This window comes from Portunus trituberculatus, unplaced genomic scaffold, assembly GCF_017591435.1.
Source record: "Portunus trituberculatus isolate SZX2019 unplaced genomic scaffold, ASM1759143v1 PGA_scaffold_509__1_contigs__length_17611, whole genome shotgun sequence".
Lineage (NCBI taxonomy): Eukaryota > Metazoa > Arthropoda > Malacostraca > Decapoda > Portunidae > Portunus > Portunus trituberculatus.
In genome coordinates this window covers 1-17,611 of record NW_025541677.1, presented here as the reverse complement: position 1 = coordinate 17,611, position 17,611 = coordinate 1, and the positions used below count along the sequence as shown (strand labels likewise).

The following is a 17,611-nucleotide window of genomic DNA, read 5'->3' as shown; positions in this document are numbered from 1 at the left end:
AATGGGGCCCCCGGCCGTCTACATGACGTTCCGGCAGCGGCACCCCCGCGTCTGTTATGGAGGGGCCAGTACTGATGGAAGGTACTGTGAACGCACAAAACGCGGGAACATTTTCATCACCTCCACAGAGGACGCGGAACTGTTCGGTCATCTCGCCGTCACGTCATCCACCCTCACAAAACAAACCATCTCCATCCAATTGACATTTTTAATCCTTTACTTATATCCATAGCAGGTTGATATCCCCAGAACAGGGTGATACTCCAGGACCGGACCACTCCCGGCGGACACCACCAAACACCAATATCCATTCATCACATGCATTTAATCACAAATAAAATATTCATAACCCCTCACCAACCTCGCTAATAAAGTTAAAACATATCCTACAACCCCAAATCACCAATTCTACTACTATCCGTGGTTCGGAACCCACGTAAAACTGTAGGTCCCTCCGCTATACGGAAGTACTTCTCACCCCATCCTCTCTATGTGTCATCCAAAATGCGAGTCACACTCGTGAGCGAGACATCGTATCACTACTACTACTACTACTCGCAGCAGCGCCTCATCATCTGTCACCATGACTGGCCGCGGCAAGGAGGCAAGGGACTTGGAAAGGGAGGAGCCAAGCGTCACCGTAAGGTTTTGCGTGACAACATCCAGGGCATCACCAAGCCCGCTATCCGTCGGTTGGCTCGCCGAGGCGGCGTCAAGCGCATCTCCGGTCTCATCTACGAGGAGACTCGTGGGTGCTAAAGGTGTTCCTCGAGAACGTCATCAGGGATGCCGTCACCTACACCGAGCACGCCAAGCGCAAGACCGTCACTGCCATGGACGTCGTCTACGCCCTCAAGCGTCAGGGACGTACCCTCTACGGATTTGGCGGTTAAATCTGGTGTCTGGAATTTGGTGTCAACAACAGCAACTGCAAAAGCACCATAAGAAAAGAGTCAACATATCCCGGACCTTTTATAGGTCCACACAAATGAAGAGAAGGAAAAAGTTATAGACTAACACTACTAGGACTATGGTTGTTCCAAGTAAAAGTGTTGTCCCTACTCTTTACGTCATTACTACAATTTGTGTGTGTTTTTTTTTTTTTTTTTTTTTTTCCTTTTCTTTCTTTTTTTCTTTTCCTTTCTTTCTATTTGTTTTCCTCTCTGTTTTATCACTCAAAGGTAAATCAAATGAAAGAGAAAGGATTATCAACTAAGTGATGTGAGGTCAGACACCAACCGCTGCTACAGGTGCTGTTTGTTTGTTTGTTTGTTAAGCTTCCGCCCATTAGTGGCGCAGGCAATTTTATTTCTTTATAGTGGTACCCATACAAGGAGGGAGGGTCCATATCAACACCGAAGCGCATCATCATCATCATCATCATCATCATCATCTTTGGTGTAGCCACCTAGATAGAACCTGGGTACCGCGGTGACATGTAGGTAGGTAGGTACCTTTCATTAAATCCCCCTCGCCGACTGACATACCTTCAAAACGGTGTGTGGTGTGATTCTTTCGAGCCGACGCGTGAACGTCTGTCTGTCTGCCCGATCCCACGTCCACCACCTTATCCACTATGGTCTGACCGCTTACTTGTATGGAGATCTTTTAGGTTTTTTTTTTTTTTTTTTTTGTTCCTGCCGGGAATTTTCCGGCCTGCAGCGCTGTCACACTACCAATACGCACACCTTAAAGAACAAAAAAAAAAAAAAAAAAAAAAAAAAGTTGGAGAGTTTCTGTTTATCTTTAAATATATTTTGCATTGTTTTTGCAAACAAACACAGCAATACTTGACATCGTTTGATCCGCGCGCCCTCCTCTCGGGGATGACCGCCGAGTGAGATCACAGGTCAAAGTGAAAGCGTTAATCCATGGGTCACTCACTCACTCCCTCCCTGTCCCTACCTACCACCTACCAGCCAGGAGGGAAGCAAGAGAGGGGACACTTGCACGCACCAATACGCACCTTAAGTCAGGTAGGTACTTAATACTTGGTAATTGAACGGTGTTGTATTATATACATTGTGATGCTCTAAAAGAAAAGAAAAAAAAAAAAAAAAAAAAAAGAAAAGGCAAGTTGGAGTAAGCTTCTTGTTTATCTTTGAACATATTTCGCATTGTTTGTTTGTTTTGCAAACACAGCAATACTTGACAACGTTTAATCCGCATCTCTTGGATGACTGCCGAGTGAGATCACAGGTCAAAGTGACCGACCGCGTTAATTGATCCCTGTCCCGCTAGCTACCTACCAGCCAGGAGGGAAGCAAGAGAGCAAGACAGAGAGAGGGGCGTGTGCGGGAAGCAAGGTCCTCATTGACACACGGGCCCTAATCCCATAATTTGCTCAGCGCAAGTTTTTTTTTTTTTTTTTTTTTTTTGCAGCGCTGCAGGCCGGAACAAAAAAATAAAGAGAAAAAAATTCTACCATTAGCATTTCTATCATTCATTATCAAAAAAATATATACCATCATTATTATTAATATCATGGTTAACACTATAGTCTATTCAATTCTCTAGATGTGTCAATGTGTGGCTCCGAAGAGGAGCCGGATGTATATACTTGTTGGTGATGATATTGAGGAGGAGAGGATTTACTTCTTCTCGGTCTTCTTGGGAAGGAGCACAGCCTGAATGTTTGGCAGCACGCCACCCTGTGCAATGGTGACCCCGGAGAGGAGCTTGTTAAGTTCCTCGTCGTTCCGGATGGCCAGCTGCAGGTGACGCGGGATGATGCGAGTCTTCTTGTTGTCGCGGGCGGCGTTGCCGGCAAGCTCGAGGACTTCGGCGGCCAGGTACTCCATGACCGCTGCAAGGTACACGGGGGCGCCAGCCCCCACTCGCTCGGCGTAGTTGCCCTTCCTCAGGAGGCGATGAATCCTGCCGACCGGGAACTGGAGTCCAGCACGGCTGGAACGGGACTTTGACTTTCCCTTCACCTTTCCTCCTTTGCCGCGTCCGGACATGGCGAGTAGTGGTAGTAGTAGGTGGGATTAACAAGTAGTAGTGGTAGTATTATTAGCAAGTAACACTCCGTCAGCTGCGGGAGCGAGTCGGTGTGTTGTGCGTTATCTGTTCTTCGGCGGGCTCGTTTCCTCTATATAAAAGGAAGATCGGATCAGCGCGTAACACGTAACGCCCAACCGGGAGGCTGGCTCTCGCGGCGACTCGCGATCCTGAGCAGGATTGCTTACATAAATGGCACTCTTCAAGTCGGGTGCAACACACACACTCTCTTCTCTTTCCAGGAGACGGACGTGTCGCTGCGTAGCTCGCCCCTTGGCTGTGAGCCTCGCTTACAGCCAATCAGCGGTCAGCTGCCCCGCCCCTCACCTTGCCCCGCAGTTCACACTTCACCGCCGGCAACGAAGGAAGAAGGATCTCCATTTTTCTCCTTGTCTGGGAGGATCTCCTCCCGGCCAATCAGCGGCTGGCTGGGCCACGCTTCTCTCTCTGCTGAGCTGTGAAGTGAAGCAAGCTTACCTCGCAGATAGGTGAGGTTAAGCACCGCCCCGGCCCGCACAAACTTGGATGGGTGACCGTCTAAGAAGGTTTTTTCCTTGCGAAGTGTGTTTTTGTCCAGTGCAGTGTTGTGTCGTTTCTTTTTGTGAAGTGCAGTGCAGTGATGCGTTTTTGCAGTGTTGTAGTGCAGTGCAGTGCAGTGCAGTGTACCAGGATCTCCATTTTTCTCCGTGTCCGGGAGGATCTCCTCCCGGCCAATCAGCGGCTGGCTGGCCCACGCTTTTCTCGCTGCTGAGCTGAGAAGTGCTGTGCTTGCCAGGATTACTTCAGTTCTTCCCCCTCCAGTGTTTTTCCGCCCCCAGTGCCCAGGATTACGCGGTCTTCCCCCTCCCAGTGTAGTGCTGTGTTTTTTCCGCCCCCAGTGCCCAGGATTACGCGGTCTGTGTCGTGTTTTTGGTGTGTGGTGTAGTGCTGTGTCGTGTTTCAGTTCTTCCCCCTCCAGTGTTTTTCCGCCCCCAGTGCCCAGGATTACGCGGTCTTCCTCCCAGTGTAGTGCTGTGTTTTTCCGCCCCCAGTGCCCAGGATTACGCGGTCTGTGTCGTGTTTTTGGTGTGTGGTGTAGTGCTGTGTCGTGTTTTTGGTGTGTGGTGCAGTGCAGTGTTGTGTTTGGTGGTGCTTCTAACTCGGCCATCATGTGCTGACAGGCACTATGGGCCGAGTTAGAATTAAACATCCCCACCCCGCGGATTATGGGGTGCGGGTTAAACTAATGAACATACTTTCACCACATGTGAAAGCCACCAGAGCCATCCCTGCTAGGGATGCTATTATTGTCATCACCGCGACGGATGAGGATGCTGACGCCATCTTTCAGCATGGCATCCCCACTCAGCTCGCAGCGGAGGGATTTACACCCGTGGTTCCCCCGGGTCTGCGTGCCCAGCGCACAGTGATCTGCATGGGCCTTGATGAGCTGGTCTACGGCCACTCAGCAGAAGACATTGCCGCAGAGGTAGAAGCCCGGCACTCCTGGGCTAAAGTGGAGGATGTGTTTAAATTCCCCCGCTCCTCTACGGCCAAGATCACCTTCACGGACGCTGTTATGGCGAGGAAGGCGCTTCTGGAAGGGCTCAACCTCTTCCAGATCCACGTGGCAGGACACCAGATGAGGCAGGAGGTCTTCATCCCGCTTGTCACCTGCAACAGGTGCAATGCGGTGGAAGACCACCCAACCAGCAGCTGCCCTCATCCAGCAGGCTATATGAGGTGCTCCGAGTGTGGCAGCAAGGATCACTCATATAGAGACTGTAAAGCCTCAGAAAAGAAGTGTCTCAACTGTGGTGGGGACCACAGTTCCAGGGCAATGCGGTGCCCCGCCCGCAAGGAGGCTCTTAAGAAGAAGGAGGAGGCTGCCCGGCAGGCTCGGGTCAGGCCAAACGTGTCCTTCGCACAGGCCACACAACAAGCCTCCCCTACTGCTGGCCCTGTCATGACTGACCCGACTAATGCTCTAGCTGGGCTCTTGTGTCTTATGCACGCCCACTTGAGCAACGCCTTCACTCCTGGCTGCTTTCAGGAGACCCTCTCAACGAGCCTCGCTGAGAACGGTCTCCCGGATGTCAAGCTGCCGACCCCACCGCCACCTCGTGTCCCTACTAATATCCTACAGGCTGTGTGTGAGGGGATAGGGAAGGTCTTCACGACAACGCAAGGTGCCTCCTCTCCGGAGGAAATGGCGTCTGCTGGCTCAGCTTCTTCTGCTGAAGCATTCGTGGCCCCTTCCCCGTCTTCATCTTCAAGCACTGGGGTGACGGATGACTCTGACTCCGAGCCTGAAGAGGAGACCGAAGAAGTAGGATTTGGGTTCCTCCAAGTACCCAAAAAGGAGGAAGCCCCCCAGTACCATCGCCGAACTCGATCAAGGCCTACGGAATAAGACCCTGATCTTAAGCCATACAGGCCCTCCACATGCGGCCCAGATCATTCTGGACCATGTTAAGGAAAACCTGGCTTCCCTCCATGATTGGATCCTTCCCAAAGGGGAGGACTACGAGCGCTTCAAGAAGGACCCCAATCAAATCGTACGGGACGCACTTCCGGGTAGGATCATCATCGCACGTGAGTAATGATGAGGCTACGAGTAATCCAGCACAACGTTCTCTCCTGGGGAAACCGTAAGTATGACTTAATGAACACTTATAGACACTATGACCCAGACATCATTCTTATCAACAGCCATGGACTGAGTGACGAGACACGACTTAAGATACCTGGCTACAGAGTGTATCAGCGGAACATCAGCAACACTCCCAATGACGGGGTAGCCATTGCTGTAAAGAGCCGACTTCGCCACAGAGTCGAGGATGACTTTTTATCCGAGACTCTAGCAGTACAGACAGACACACCGGACGGACCTATCCTTATAGCCACAAGCTACCTCCCCCCCCGACGACCTTACTTACCCCACCCAGACTTCCTTCGTCTTCTACGCAGACAGACACCAGTCTTCTTAGTAGGAGATTTAAATGCACGACACCCCTACCTGGGGTACACTTCCACCAACCAGGTAGGGAGAGACATAGTAGACTACTTTCGCCGACAGACTGCTTGCCACATCGGACCTCATTTCCCAACCTTTTTCAGCCACCAAACATCGTCATCACCTGACATAGCTCTTACCAATAGAGCCAACTTTCTCCATTACTCCTTGTCACCAGGACCTCTGACGACTAGCGACCATGTTCCTATTATCCTTGACATTTCCACATCTCCGCTTCTTACCCCTATTCCACAGACATTTAGTTACAACAGGACCGACTGGGACGCTTTCAAAGCGGACGACGCATTACGGATGACGGACCTTCCAGACATCTCTTACGGTTCCCTAGAGGAAATCGACGACGCACTAGAAACATGGATGACCACTGTCAGGACGACTGCGGTCCGATACATACCACAAACGACATACAAACTTAAGTCCGCCCTCGGCCTTCTCGGGCTACGCAGCTGCTCAGAATTCAGTTTCGAGCACTGCGAGACAGAGCAATGCTGAGAGGATGGAACCGTGACGATTTCAGGCGGTACAACCAGCTAAAGGTTGCACTGCAGGACGTACGACAGACTGAGGCTAGAGAGCACTGGGGAAGGAAGTTGGCTGGCCTAGCTGCCAACTACCGAGACCCGAGGAAGTTTTGGCGGGAGCTAAAGCGTCTCTCCGGGAAGACTTCAGGACAGACAGCTACCTATTAGACCACGCTGGAGACAAGAAGTTTACGAACGCCGACAAAGAACAACTATTCACGTCCATATGGGACCGCATCTACAGAGAAGACTATGACGACGACTTTGATGACAACGACCAGGTGCTGGATTACATGGCAGCCTCCGTGCAAAGAACCTACCCCTATGAAAACGCCGACCCTGCCCGTCTTACTGGTACTTCTCCCTTAGACTGTCTTATCTCGACTCAGGAACTGGCCTCAGCTATCAAACGCGGCAGGCCGACGTGTCCTGGGGCGAGTAAGATTAACAGTAGTATACTCTCGCATCTTTCAGATTCTGCCTTTTCCAGACTGCGGGATATCTTCAATGCTGCACTGTCCGCTGGTTACTTCCCCGACGGGTTCAAGCAGGCCGAGATGAGGATGATTCCGAAGGCCGGCAAGCCTCCCACAAGACCGGAGAACTACCGGCCCATCTCCTGCTTGAGGTACCGGGAAGTTGCTGGAAAGGATTGTCACCTCGCGGCTACGCATCTATCTGGAGATGGGTAACCACCTTCATCCGGCGCAGTATGGCTTCAGAAGTGGGAGGGGCACCGTGCACGCCATTGCACTGGCCACGGAGACTATGGCCCTGCACCAGGCCAACAGCTTCCGCTGTAACTTGGTTCTGAGGACGTAAGTAAGGCGTTTGACCGGGTCTGGCATCTAGGATTGAAGTACAAGATACTTCGCCTGGGTCTGCCTGGCCCGGTTGAGCGCCTGCTTTGTGATTTCCTCGAGGATAGGACAGCCAGGGTGAGAGTGGGGGGCCACATCGGCCCACCTTTCCCCTGGCCACAGGAGTCCCTCAGGAAGTGTGCTGTCACCCACTCTCTATAACATCTACACCAGCGACTGCCCTCTCGCAGGCGCTGGTATTAACATACTGTATGCCGATGATGTTTCACAGGTTGTTCACCATCCAGGCCGCTCCAGTAGAATGACGAACGCCCGTACCAGCAGAGAGATCACCCGCGTCAACGCCTTCGAGAAGGAGTGGAGGATCAGGACCAACATGGCCAAGTTCACTGTGATTCCCCTTGCTACAAAAACCCCCGCACCACTGTTTGTGGATGGGGATGACATTGAGTTCAGTCCCAGGGCTCACTCCTGGGACTGTCTGTGGCCTCTATGGGATACACCTCTCACGTGTCCCAAAGGGTAGCAAGAGCAAAGTCAGCCCTCGCCAGGTTGTACCGCTTTAGGGACTTGGCCACTGGTCTTAAACTCCATCTAGTAAAAGCTCTAGTTCTACCTATTCTCTCTTATCCTCCTGTTCCTCTGCATGCACTCTCCAGAACAGCTATCAGCAGATTGCAGAAAGTGCAGAACAGCGCCCTGAGGTTCGCCTTCGGTACCAGATGGGACGACTTCACCACCTCGGCATCGCTTCACGAGGCCGCGTCCCTCCCAGCCCTCAACGTCAGACTCCATGAGATGGCCACCAAGGTTTGGGAACGAATGGAGGACGAGGGCTGGGACCAGTACCGTGAACTACAGGCCCTGCACGAGGAGACTCCAGACAGGCAGCACGCTTGGTTCCCAAGAAGTCTCCTACAGTTGCAAGAAGGAGAACCAGAGCCAAGATACAGGTGAAAGTTAAAATTCCGTTTACATTAGTCCACCTCCATATCTAAATTACATCACCTGTGTCAATTCACGCTTCACTCCCATTACTTTGATTTTGTACTTGTAAATATTACATCCCAAACAGAAACTTCATCCCGGCTTCTTCTGCCACCATTCGACCTGCGAACGAAATGCGATGCTGACTGGGAGAGGGCCTGCAACCTATCGAGACGAGAGACGAAGACCAGGAGATGACGGTGCAGCGGATCAGCGAAGACAAGGCACCTCGGGGACCTGCCAGGACTGATGACATCTCCAGATGACACCGACGGCAGCCCCAGTGCCGGTTCCTTCGGTGTAGCTCCCCTCACGCCCTACGCCCTGAGTTGCTGGGACACTGGCCTACGTTCCAGCAAGGGTACCTGACCTCCGGGATGCTTGCAAAACTCCCGGCAGTGGGGCTGAGATCCAGGGACGCACAGATGAGGGATCGTGCCGGGACGGACGTCGTGCCGACGTCACCCACGGCTGCCCTATGAACCACGTCTTCGCCATCGGCCGCCGACTGACCATACCTTGCCAGCCGCATGGCTGCAGGGTTTACCGATTGCGACCACTAACAGATAAAGACATTCCTTGTGTGACACTATATGTGAAGGATTACTCATGTGTCAGTGCTCGACTATGTGAACTTTTCATTGAATTTTCATTGAACTTTTCATTGTACATACATGTATATTTAGCTATTTTTCCCATTAACCAGCATCTCATCCACAGCAGCACGGGTGGTTTTCCCCCGGGAGCTCCGGTTTCCACCCAGAAGTCATCTGTGCTGCTGTGGGAAGGGGTAACCACTAACATATACCTGTAGCCTTCTGTAGACTGTACAATTAACGTATGTATTAACGATTATATAAGGATTCATGTAACCCTGCCCTTTCTCACTCTCTCACAGCAGTATGGGTGGTTTTCCTCCGGGAACTCCGGTTTCCACCCTTGACCCATCACGTACTGCCCTGTGACATTCATCACTTTACAGCAGCAGGCCGGACCGCCCGGCAACTTTTAACTCCTACTGTATTTCTATATTTCCTCGCTTTTTCTTCCAGTGTACCAGTCCTGGTACACTCTACCCTCTCTTGTAACCCCCCTTACTAAATAAACTTTTGAAACTTTGAAACTTTTTTGGTGCAACACAACACACAACTCTTCGCAAGTTGAACGACGCCGTTACTACCATGCCTCCCAAAGCATCAGGAAAGGCTGCCAAGAAGGCTGGCAAGGCTCAGAAGGCCATAGCCAAAGGGGACAAGAAGAAGAAGCGGAGGAGGAAGGAAAGCTACTCCATCTACATCTACAAGGTGCTCAAGCAGGTCCACCCCGACACTGGCGTGTCCTCCAAGGCTATGTCAATCATGAACTCTTTCGTGAACGACATTTTCGAGCGCATCGCTGCCGAGGCATCCCGCCTGGCACACTACAACAAGCGCTCCACCATCACCAGCCGGGAGATCCAGACTGCCGTCCGTCTCCTTCTGCCCGGCGAACTGGCAAAGCACGCCGTCTCTGAGGGCACCAAGGCTGTCACCAAGTACACCTCCTCCAAGTAAACTGACTGTCAGTCAGCTAGAAGGGGGGAAAGAAGAAAAAAGAGCAACTGCTGTCTCAGACAGTATTCAAACCCTACCCGGCTCCATAGGAGCCACACCTGAATCCAAAAAAAAAGGAGACACAATATAGACAAGTGTGGATGGTGGTCGCCGCTGGTGCACCAGAGCCGGATGGATGGATGGATATGGATGAGCTAGATGGCTGGCTCGTCATTAATGAGGCTCGCAACCGGGTCAGAGCAAAGAGATCCATCATCCACTGCACAACAGCAGCACCCGTAGTAGTAGTAGTATGATGATGGTGATGATTAAGCGTACGTACGATACTAATCACGGCAGGCAGGCTTTGGAGGGTGGGTGCATTCATGCTCTTCTTCTTCTTCTTGATTAATGATGATGCCTCCTATTTCAGTAACATAACGTTTTTCATCACACAAAGCTCAGGAAGCACACATTTATTATAGCTTGTAACATGAATCTTCGCTCCTTTTTTTTTTTTTTTTTTTTTTTTTTTTTTTTTTTTTCTTTCTTTCTTTTCTTGACTGAATTGCAGTGAATCAATCAATCAATATATCTACAAATCAGACTGAGAGGAAAGCAGTCATTCTCCATCGGCCACCGACATACTACTGATCAGAAACATGCACATGGAATATCGGATCCTAGACACAGAGAGGAAGGTTGAAGGAAGGTTGAAAAAAAAAAGAGAGAGAGAGAGAGAGAGAGAGAGAGAGAGAGAGAGAGAGAGAGAGAGAGAGAGAGAGAGAGAGAGAGAGAGAGAGAGAGAGAGAGAGAGAGAGAGAGAGAGAGAGAGAGAGAGAGAGAGAGAGAGAGAAAAAAAAAAAGTCTTCTAATCAGGAAATCGCTCGACCATACGGATCAAAGCCAACCCATTCATGGTCTATGTAATATTATTCTCTTTAGATAAAGCACCTTTGGCCCTGAAGAGGGCCTAGATATTGTTTGTTGTTGCTTGCTTGCCTTGGATGACACACTTATTAGGCACGCTCGCCACGGATTCGACGAGCCAGCTGGATGTCCTTGGGCATGATAGTGACACGCTTGGCGTGGATGGCGCACAGGTTAGTGTCTTCAAAGAGACCCACGAGATAAGCCTCGGAAGCTTCCTGGAGGGCCATGACAGCGGAGGACTGGAAGCGGAGGTCAGTCTTGAAATCCTGGGCAATTTCACGCACCAAGCGCTGGAAAGGCAGCTTCCTGATAAGCAGTTCGGTGCTCTTCTGATAACGGCGGATCTCACGGAGGGCCACGGTTCCTGGCCTGTAACGGTGGGGCTTCTTGACACCTCCAGTGGCAGGAGCAGATTTGCGAGCTGCCTTCGTGGCAAGCTGCTTGCGGGGCGCCTTGCCACCGGTGGACTTGCGGGCCGTTTGCTTAGTACGTGCCATGGTGAGTAAGTAAGTTACTGCCGCTCGGAACGAACAGTTGGGCGAGTTGAGCGCTTAGGCTGGCACTTCTTTAAATACGGTTTGCCGGGGCCCAACCTTGCCTTACGATTGGACGGGAATGACGTAAGAGTGTTCGACAACCACAGAAAACTCCCCCCTCCTAACCATAACAACATGTCATGGGTAACTCAAAGAAATTGAGGCAGGCGAGAGGGAGAGAAAAGAGGAAGGAAAGAGAGAAAAGAAAAACACAACAAAAAAATAAAATAAAATAAAACACACACACACACACACAACACACACACACACACACACACACACACACACACACACACACACACACACACACACACACACACACACACACACACACACACACACACACACACACACACACACACACACACACACACACACACACACACACACACACACACACACACACACACACACACACACACACACACACACAGAGACAGAGAGAGAGAGAGAGAGAGAGAGAGAGAGAGAGAGAGAGAGAGAGAGAGAGAGAGAGAGAGAGAGAGAGAGAGAGAGAGAGAGAGAGAGATTACATTCTCATATAAGGAAAGGATATAATGTAAATTTATCATAGATATATGTATGTACAGTACGTGGTTTATGAAGAATTGTTACGCGAAAAGTTTTTTTTATTTTCAATATTCATTTAGTTAGGAAAAGGAGTGGTGAGTGACCTGACACGGCGAAATCCCTGAGACATCTTGGCTACAATGCTCTCAATCTCTCTCTCTCTCTCTCTCTCTCTCTCTCTCTCTCTCTCTCTCTCTCTCTCTCTCTCTCTCTCTCTCTCTCTCTCTCTCTCTCTCTCTCACACACACACACACACACACACACACACACACACACACACACACACACACACTGGCCGGGTGGAGATATTTGGGTGTGTCTCCTTTCACGTGTAGCCCCTGTTCACCTAGCAGTGAGTAGGTACGGGATGTAAATCGAGGAGTTGTGACCTTGTTGTCCCGGTGTGTGGTGTGTGCCTGGTCTCAGGCCTATCCGAAGATCGGAAATAATGAGCTCTGAGCTCGTTCCGTAGGGTAACGTCTGGCTGTCTCGTCAGAGACTGCAGCAGATCAAACAGTGAAACACACACACGGCCCGGTAGCTCAGGGGTTAGAGCGCTGGCTTCACAAGCCAGAGGACCGGGGTTCGATTCCCCGGCCGGGTGGAGATATTTGGGTGTGTCTCCTTTCACGTGTAGCCCCTGTTCACCTAGCAGTGAGTAGGTACGGGATGTAAATCGAGGAGTTGTGACCTTGTTGTCCCGGTGTGTGGTGTGTGCCTGGTCTCAGACCTATCCGAAGATCGGAAATAATGAGTTCTGAGCTCGTTCCGTAGGGTAACGTCTGGCTGTCTCGTCAGAGACTGCAGCAGATCAAACAGTGAATTACAGTGTAACACACACACACAGAGAGAGAGAGAGAGAGAGAGAGAGAGAGAGAGAGAGAGAGAGAGGGACAGAAGGATCCCACCGACAATTCTAGACGATTTTTTTTTTTTTTTTTTTTTTTTTTTTTTTTTTTTCCCGTTTACATGATTTTACCGGATATGTGCATAAATCGCAAAATTAGAAAATGGAGTGATTTTCGCGCGTCCCCTCCCCCATTATCGACCCCCAATTTGATTTGGCTAATTTGCATAAAATTTCCATAAATTAGCAGAAACATTGCATACATTAGCCCCTACCGAAAAAAAAAAAAGTTGACAATTTCACAATATAATTATTTCAAATGCAAGGGCCACCAACATATAGCATGAAAATCCTAATATATACACAGACACACTTTAGCAACTACGATCCACAAAAAAAAAAAAAAACATTATATTTTACATACAAAGAATATGATTTCTCAAATATACCTGAATGACATCAGCAAAGCAACCATTTTAGATTCTAAGGTCAAATTAGGATGGATGGATGATGTAAAGATAGCAATCGATCATTTCATTCACCAAATACCCACTGCAACATGGCCAAGACAAATTGTTAATCAGATTATTATAGTGTGAAGATCACTTAGACGTTGCCATTTTTGGGAATTTCCCGGCCTGCGGCGTTGCTGGGCAAATTAAGGGATTAGAGCCTATGTGTCAATGATAACCTTGCTCCCCACACACCATGGATTAACACGGTCACTTTGACCTGTGACCTCACTCGGTCACCCAGAAGGATGTGACAACGCTCGGAGGAAACGTTGTCAAGCATTGTTGTTGCGTTTGCAAAACCAATGCAAAATTTATTTAAAATAAACACAAATTCCTCTAACTTGCCTCTTTAGAGCATCACAATGTATATGTACTACAACACCATTCAGTTAAAAAGTATTAAGTACCTGACTTGGGGCGCGTATTGGTACACGTGTGACAGCGCCGCAGGCAGGAAAATCCCAAAACGCCAACGCCTAAGTGATCTTCATAAAAATGGTCAGACTATAGTGTGCGTATTTATTAGCGTGTCGTGTGTCACGGTTAGTCTGACGGCTTGCGTCTTTCCTCCTCCCACAGCCGCTGCAGTGACTTTCTAGGTTTTTTTTTTTTTTTTTTTCCTTCTTCTTCAGACTTCAATGGTTAATATCCAAGCTCGACAGAGCACAGCACACGTCCGTGCAGGTGGTCATTCTTATCCCCTTCCCCCGGCACCAAGCTAGGCTAGCGGTTCGATGCAATTTCTCTATAGGAGAGAAAAAAAAAAATGTCAGTTCGAGTCCTCTCCTATTCATGTGTGTTTAGAATACACAGTTTTGTCTGGTAATCCAGGCACGAGGTAGTACAAGAATAAATGGATGAATTAACAAAGAATAAAATAAGCAGGTAAAACAATATAAGAATAGACAAATCAAACCTTCTTCTTCTTCTTCTTCTTCTTCTTCTTCTTCTTCTTATTATTATTATTATTATTATTATTATTATTATTATTATTATTATTATTATTAATAATAATAATAATAATAATAAAAATAAATAAATAAATAGATAAATGAAAAATAATGGAATGCCAACAACATCTGGTGTTCCCAGGCGGTCACCCATCCAAGTACTAACCGGACCCAACGTTGCTTAACTTCGCTGATCGGACGAGAAGCGGTGTGTTCAACGTGGTGTGGTCGTTGGCACTCGATGTGAGATTTTAGGCCCCTTTAAATTCTTCCTGGCTTGCCCTACTATACTCCGTATACCCTGTGAATCAAGTCCTTTCTAGGTGTTTCTTGGTTTAATATCGTTTCCCTATTGGATTAATCTCTCTCAGTCTGTCTGTCTGTCTGTCTGTCTGTCTGTCTGTCTGTCTGTCTGTCTGTCTGTCTGTCTGTCTTCTTCTTCTTCTTCTTCTTCTTCTTCTTCTTCTTATTATTATTATTATTATTATTATTATTATTATTATTATTCTGACACAGACTCAGTCTGCCTCCTCTGTGGCTGGCTGGCTGGTTGGCTTGTTGCTCGCTGCATGCATGCCGCTGGCTGGAAAATCTGGCACCTCCTCCGACTCGATATTATTTGGTTTTACGCCGTTTTCTTGCTTGCCTCTCGGTTGTACGTCTCGGATGCGTGGTCCGAGGGTCAACGACGAGACGGAGACCGTGTTCGTATGACCCAGCGATGTTGGATCAAGTGGGAAAAACAGGAAATATTGTTACCCTACTACAACCGGGAAGGCACCTGCTCCATATATATATTACCGCGAGGCAAAAATGCGAGTCACACTCGTGAGCGAGACATCGTATCACTACTACTACTACTACTCGCAGCAGCGCCTCATCATCTGTCACCATGACTGGCCGCGGCAAGGGAGGCAAGGGACTTGGAAAGGGAGGAGCCAAGCGTCACCGTAAGGTTTTGCGTGACAACATCCAGGGCATCACCAAGCCCGCTATCCGTCGGTTGGCTCGCCGAGGCGGCGTCAAGCGCATCTCCGGTCTCATCTACGAGGAGACTCGTGGGTGCTAAAGGTGTTCCTCGAGAACGTCATCAGGGATGCCGTCACCTACACCGAGCACGCCAAGCGCAAGACCGTCACTGCCATGGACGTCGTCTACGCCCTCAAGCGTCAGGGACGTACCCTCTACGGATTTGGCGGTTAAATCTGGTGTCTGGAATTTGGTGTCAACAACAGCAACTGCAAAAGCACCATAAGAAAAGAGTCAACATATCCCGGACCTTTTATAGGTCCACACAAATGAAGAGAAGGAAAAGTTATAGACTAACACTACTAGGACTATGGTTGTTCCAAGTAAAAGTGTTGTCCCTACTCTTTACGTCATTACTACAATTTGTGTGTGTTTTTTTTTTTTTTTTTTTCCTTTTCTTTTTTTTTCTTTTCCTTTCTTTCTATTTGTTTTCCTCTCTGTTTTATCACTCAAAGGTAAATCAAATGAAAGAGAAAGGATTATCAACTAAGTGATGTGAGGTCAGACACCAACCGCTGCTACAGGTGCTGTTTGTTTGTTTGTTTGTTAAGCTTCCGCCCATTAGTGGCGCAGGCAATTTTATTTCTTTATAGTGGTACCCATACAAGGAGGGAGGGTCCATATCAACACCGAAGCGCAGCATCATCATCATCATCATCATCATCATCTTTGGTGTAGCCACCTAGATAGAACCTGGGTACCGCGGTGACATGTAGGTAGGTAGGTACCTTTCATTAAATCCCCCTCGCCGACTGACATACCTTCAAAACGGTGTGTGGTGTGATTCTTTCGAGCCGACGCGTGAACGTCTGTCTGTCTGCCCGATCCCACGTCCACCACCTTATCCACTATGGTCTGACCGCTTACTTGTATGGAGATCTTTTTTTTTTTTTTTTTTTTTTTTTGTTCCTGCCGGGAATTTTCCGGCCTGCAGCGCTGTCACACTCCAATACGCACACCTTAAAGAAAAAAAAAAAAAAAAAAAGTTGGAGAGTTTCTGTTTATCTTTAAATATATTTTGCATTGTTTTTGCAAACAAACACAGCAATACTTGACATCGTTTGATCCGCGCGCCCTCCCCTCTCGGGGATGACCGCCGAGTGAGATCACAGGTCAAAGTGAAAGCGTTAATCCATGGGTCACTCACTCACTCCCTCCCTGTCCCTACCTACCACCTACCAGCCAGGAGGGAAGCAAGAGAGGGGGGACACTTGCACGCACCAATACGCACCTTAAGTCAGGTAGGTACTTAATACTTGGTAATTGAACGGTGTTGTATTATATACATTGTGATGCTCTAAAAGAAAAAGAAAAGAAAAAAGAAAAAGAAAAGGCAAGTTGGAGTAAGCTTCTTGTTTATCTTTGAACATATTTCGCATTGTTTGTTTTGCAAACACAGCAATACTTGACAACGTTTAATCCGCATCTCTTGGATGACTGCCGAGTGAGATCACAGGTCAAAGTGACCGACCGCGTTAATTGATCCCTGTCCCGCTAGCTACCTACCAGCCAGGAGGGAAGCAAGAGAGCAAGACAGAGAGGGGCGTGTGCGGGAAGCAAGGTCCTCATTGACACACGGGCCCTAATCCCATAATTTGCTCAGCGCAAGGCGTTTTTTTTTTTTTTTTTTTTTTTTTTTTGCAGCGCTGCAGGCCGGAACAAAAAAAATAAAGAGAAAAAAAAATTCTACCATTAGCATTTCTATCATTCATTATCAAAAAAATATATACCATCATTATTATTAATATCATGGTTAACACTATAGTCTATTCAATTCTCTAGATGTGTCAATGTGTGGCTCCGAAGAGGAGCCGGATGTATATACTTGTTGGTGATGATATTGAGGAGGAGAGGGATTTACTTCTTCTCGGTCTTCTTGGGAAGGAGCACAGCCTGAATGTTTGGCAGCACGCCACCCTGTGCAATGGTGACCCCGGAGAGGAGCTTGTTAAGTTCCTCGTCGTTCCGGATGGCCAGCTGCAGGTGACGCGGGATGATGCGAGTCTTCTTGTTGTCGCGGGCGGCGTTGCCGGCAAGCTCGAGGACTTCGGCGGCCAGGTACTCCATGACCGCTGCAAGGTACACGGGGGCGCCAGCCCCCACTCGCTCGGCGTAGTTGCCCTTCCTCAGGAGGCGATGAATCCTGCCGACCGGGAACTGGAGTCCAGCACGGCTGGAACGGGACTTTGACTTTCCCTTCACCTTTCCTCCTTTGCCGCGTCCGGACATGGCGAGTAGTGGTGGTAGTAGTAGGTGGGATTAACAAGTAGTAGTGGTAGTATTATTAGCAAGTAACACTCCGTCAGCTGCGGGAGCGAGTCGGTGTGTTGTGCGTTATCTGTTCTTCGGCG

At 48.9% G+C, this 17,611-nt stretch overlaps 4 protein-coding genes, 1 non-coding gene and 2 pseudogenes across 5 annotated transcripts; 3 read left to right on the top strand and 4 right to left on the bottom strand.

Annotated features, from left to right (window-relative positions):
* Window positions 1-583: 583 nt before the first annotated feature.
* On the top strand, window positions 584-942 carry LOC123500888 (annotated as a pseudogene).
* A 1,485-nt stretch (window positions 943-2,427) lies between these two features.
* LOC123500886 (histone H2A) lies at window positions 2,428-2,979 on the bottom strand. The gene has a single exon (XM_045249465.1). It carries the CDS (start codon window positions 2,961-2,963, stop codon window positions 2,592-2,594), a length of 372 nt encoding a protein of 123 aa, XP_045105400.1. The 5' UTR covers window positions 2,964-2,979; the 3' UTR covers window positions 2,428-2,591.
* A 6,547-nt stretch (window positions 2,980-9,526) lies between these two features.
* Window positions 9,527-9,928, top strand: LOC123500891 (histone H2B). Its single transcript, XM_045249466.1, has one exon. It carries the CDS (start codon window positions 9,530-9,532, stop codon window positions 9,899-9,901), a length of 372 nt encoding a protein of 123 aa, XP_045105401.1. The 5' UTR covers window positions 9,527-9,529; the 3' UTR covers window positions 9,902-9,928.
* Window positions 9,929-10,863: 935 nt separating this feature from the next.
* LOC123500885 (histone H3) lies at window positions 10,864-11,437 on the bottom strand. Its single transcript, XM_045249464.1, has one exon. The coding sequence runs from the start codon at window positions 11,308-11,310 to the stop codon at window positions 10,900-10,902; it is 411 nt and encodes a 136-aa protein (XP_045105399.1). The 5' UTR covers window positions 11,311-11,437; the 3' UTR covers window positions 10,864-10,899.
* Window positions 11,438-14,348: 2,911 nt separating this feature from the next.
* Window positions 14,349-14,467, bottom strand: LOC123500893. The gene has a single exon (XR_006673488.1). It is a non-coding gene; the product is annotated as a 5S ribosomal RNA (ribosomal RNA).
* Window positions 14,468-15,064: 597 nt separating this feature from the next.
* Window positions 15,065-15,483, top strand: LOC123500887 (annotated as a pseudogene).
* A 1,469-nt stretch (window positions 15,484-16,952) lies between these two features.
* On the bottom strand, window positions 16,953-17,605 carry LOC123500892 (histone H2A). The gene has a single exon (XM_045249467.1). The coding sequence runs from the start codon at window positions 17,487-17,489 to the stop codon at window positions 17,118-17,120; it is 372 nt and encodes a 123-aa protein (XP_045105402.1). The 5' UTR covers window positions 17,490-17,605; the 3' UTR covers window positions 16,953-17,117.
* Between the last annotated feature and the right edge of the window lie 6 nt (window positions 17,606-17,611).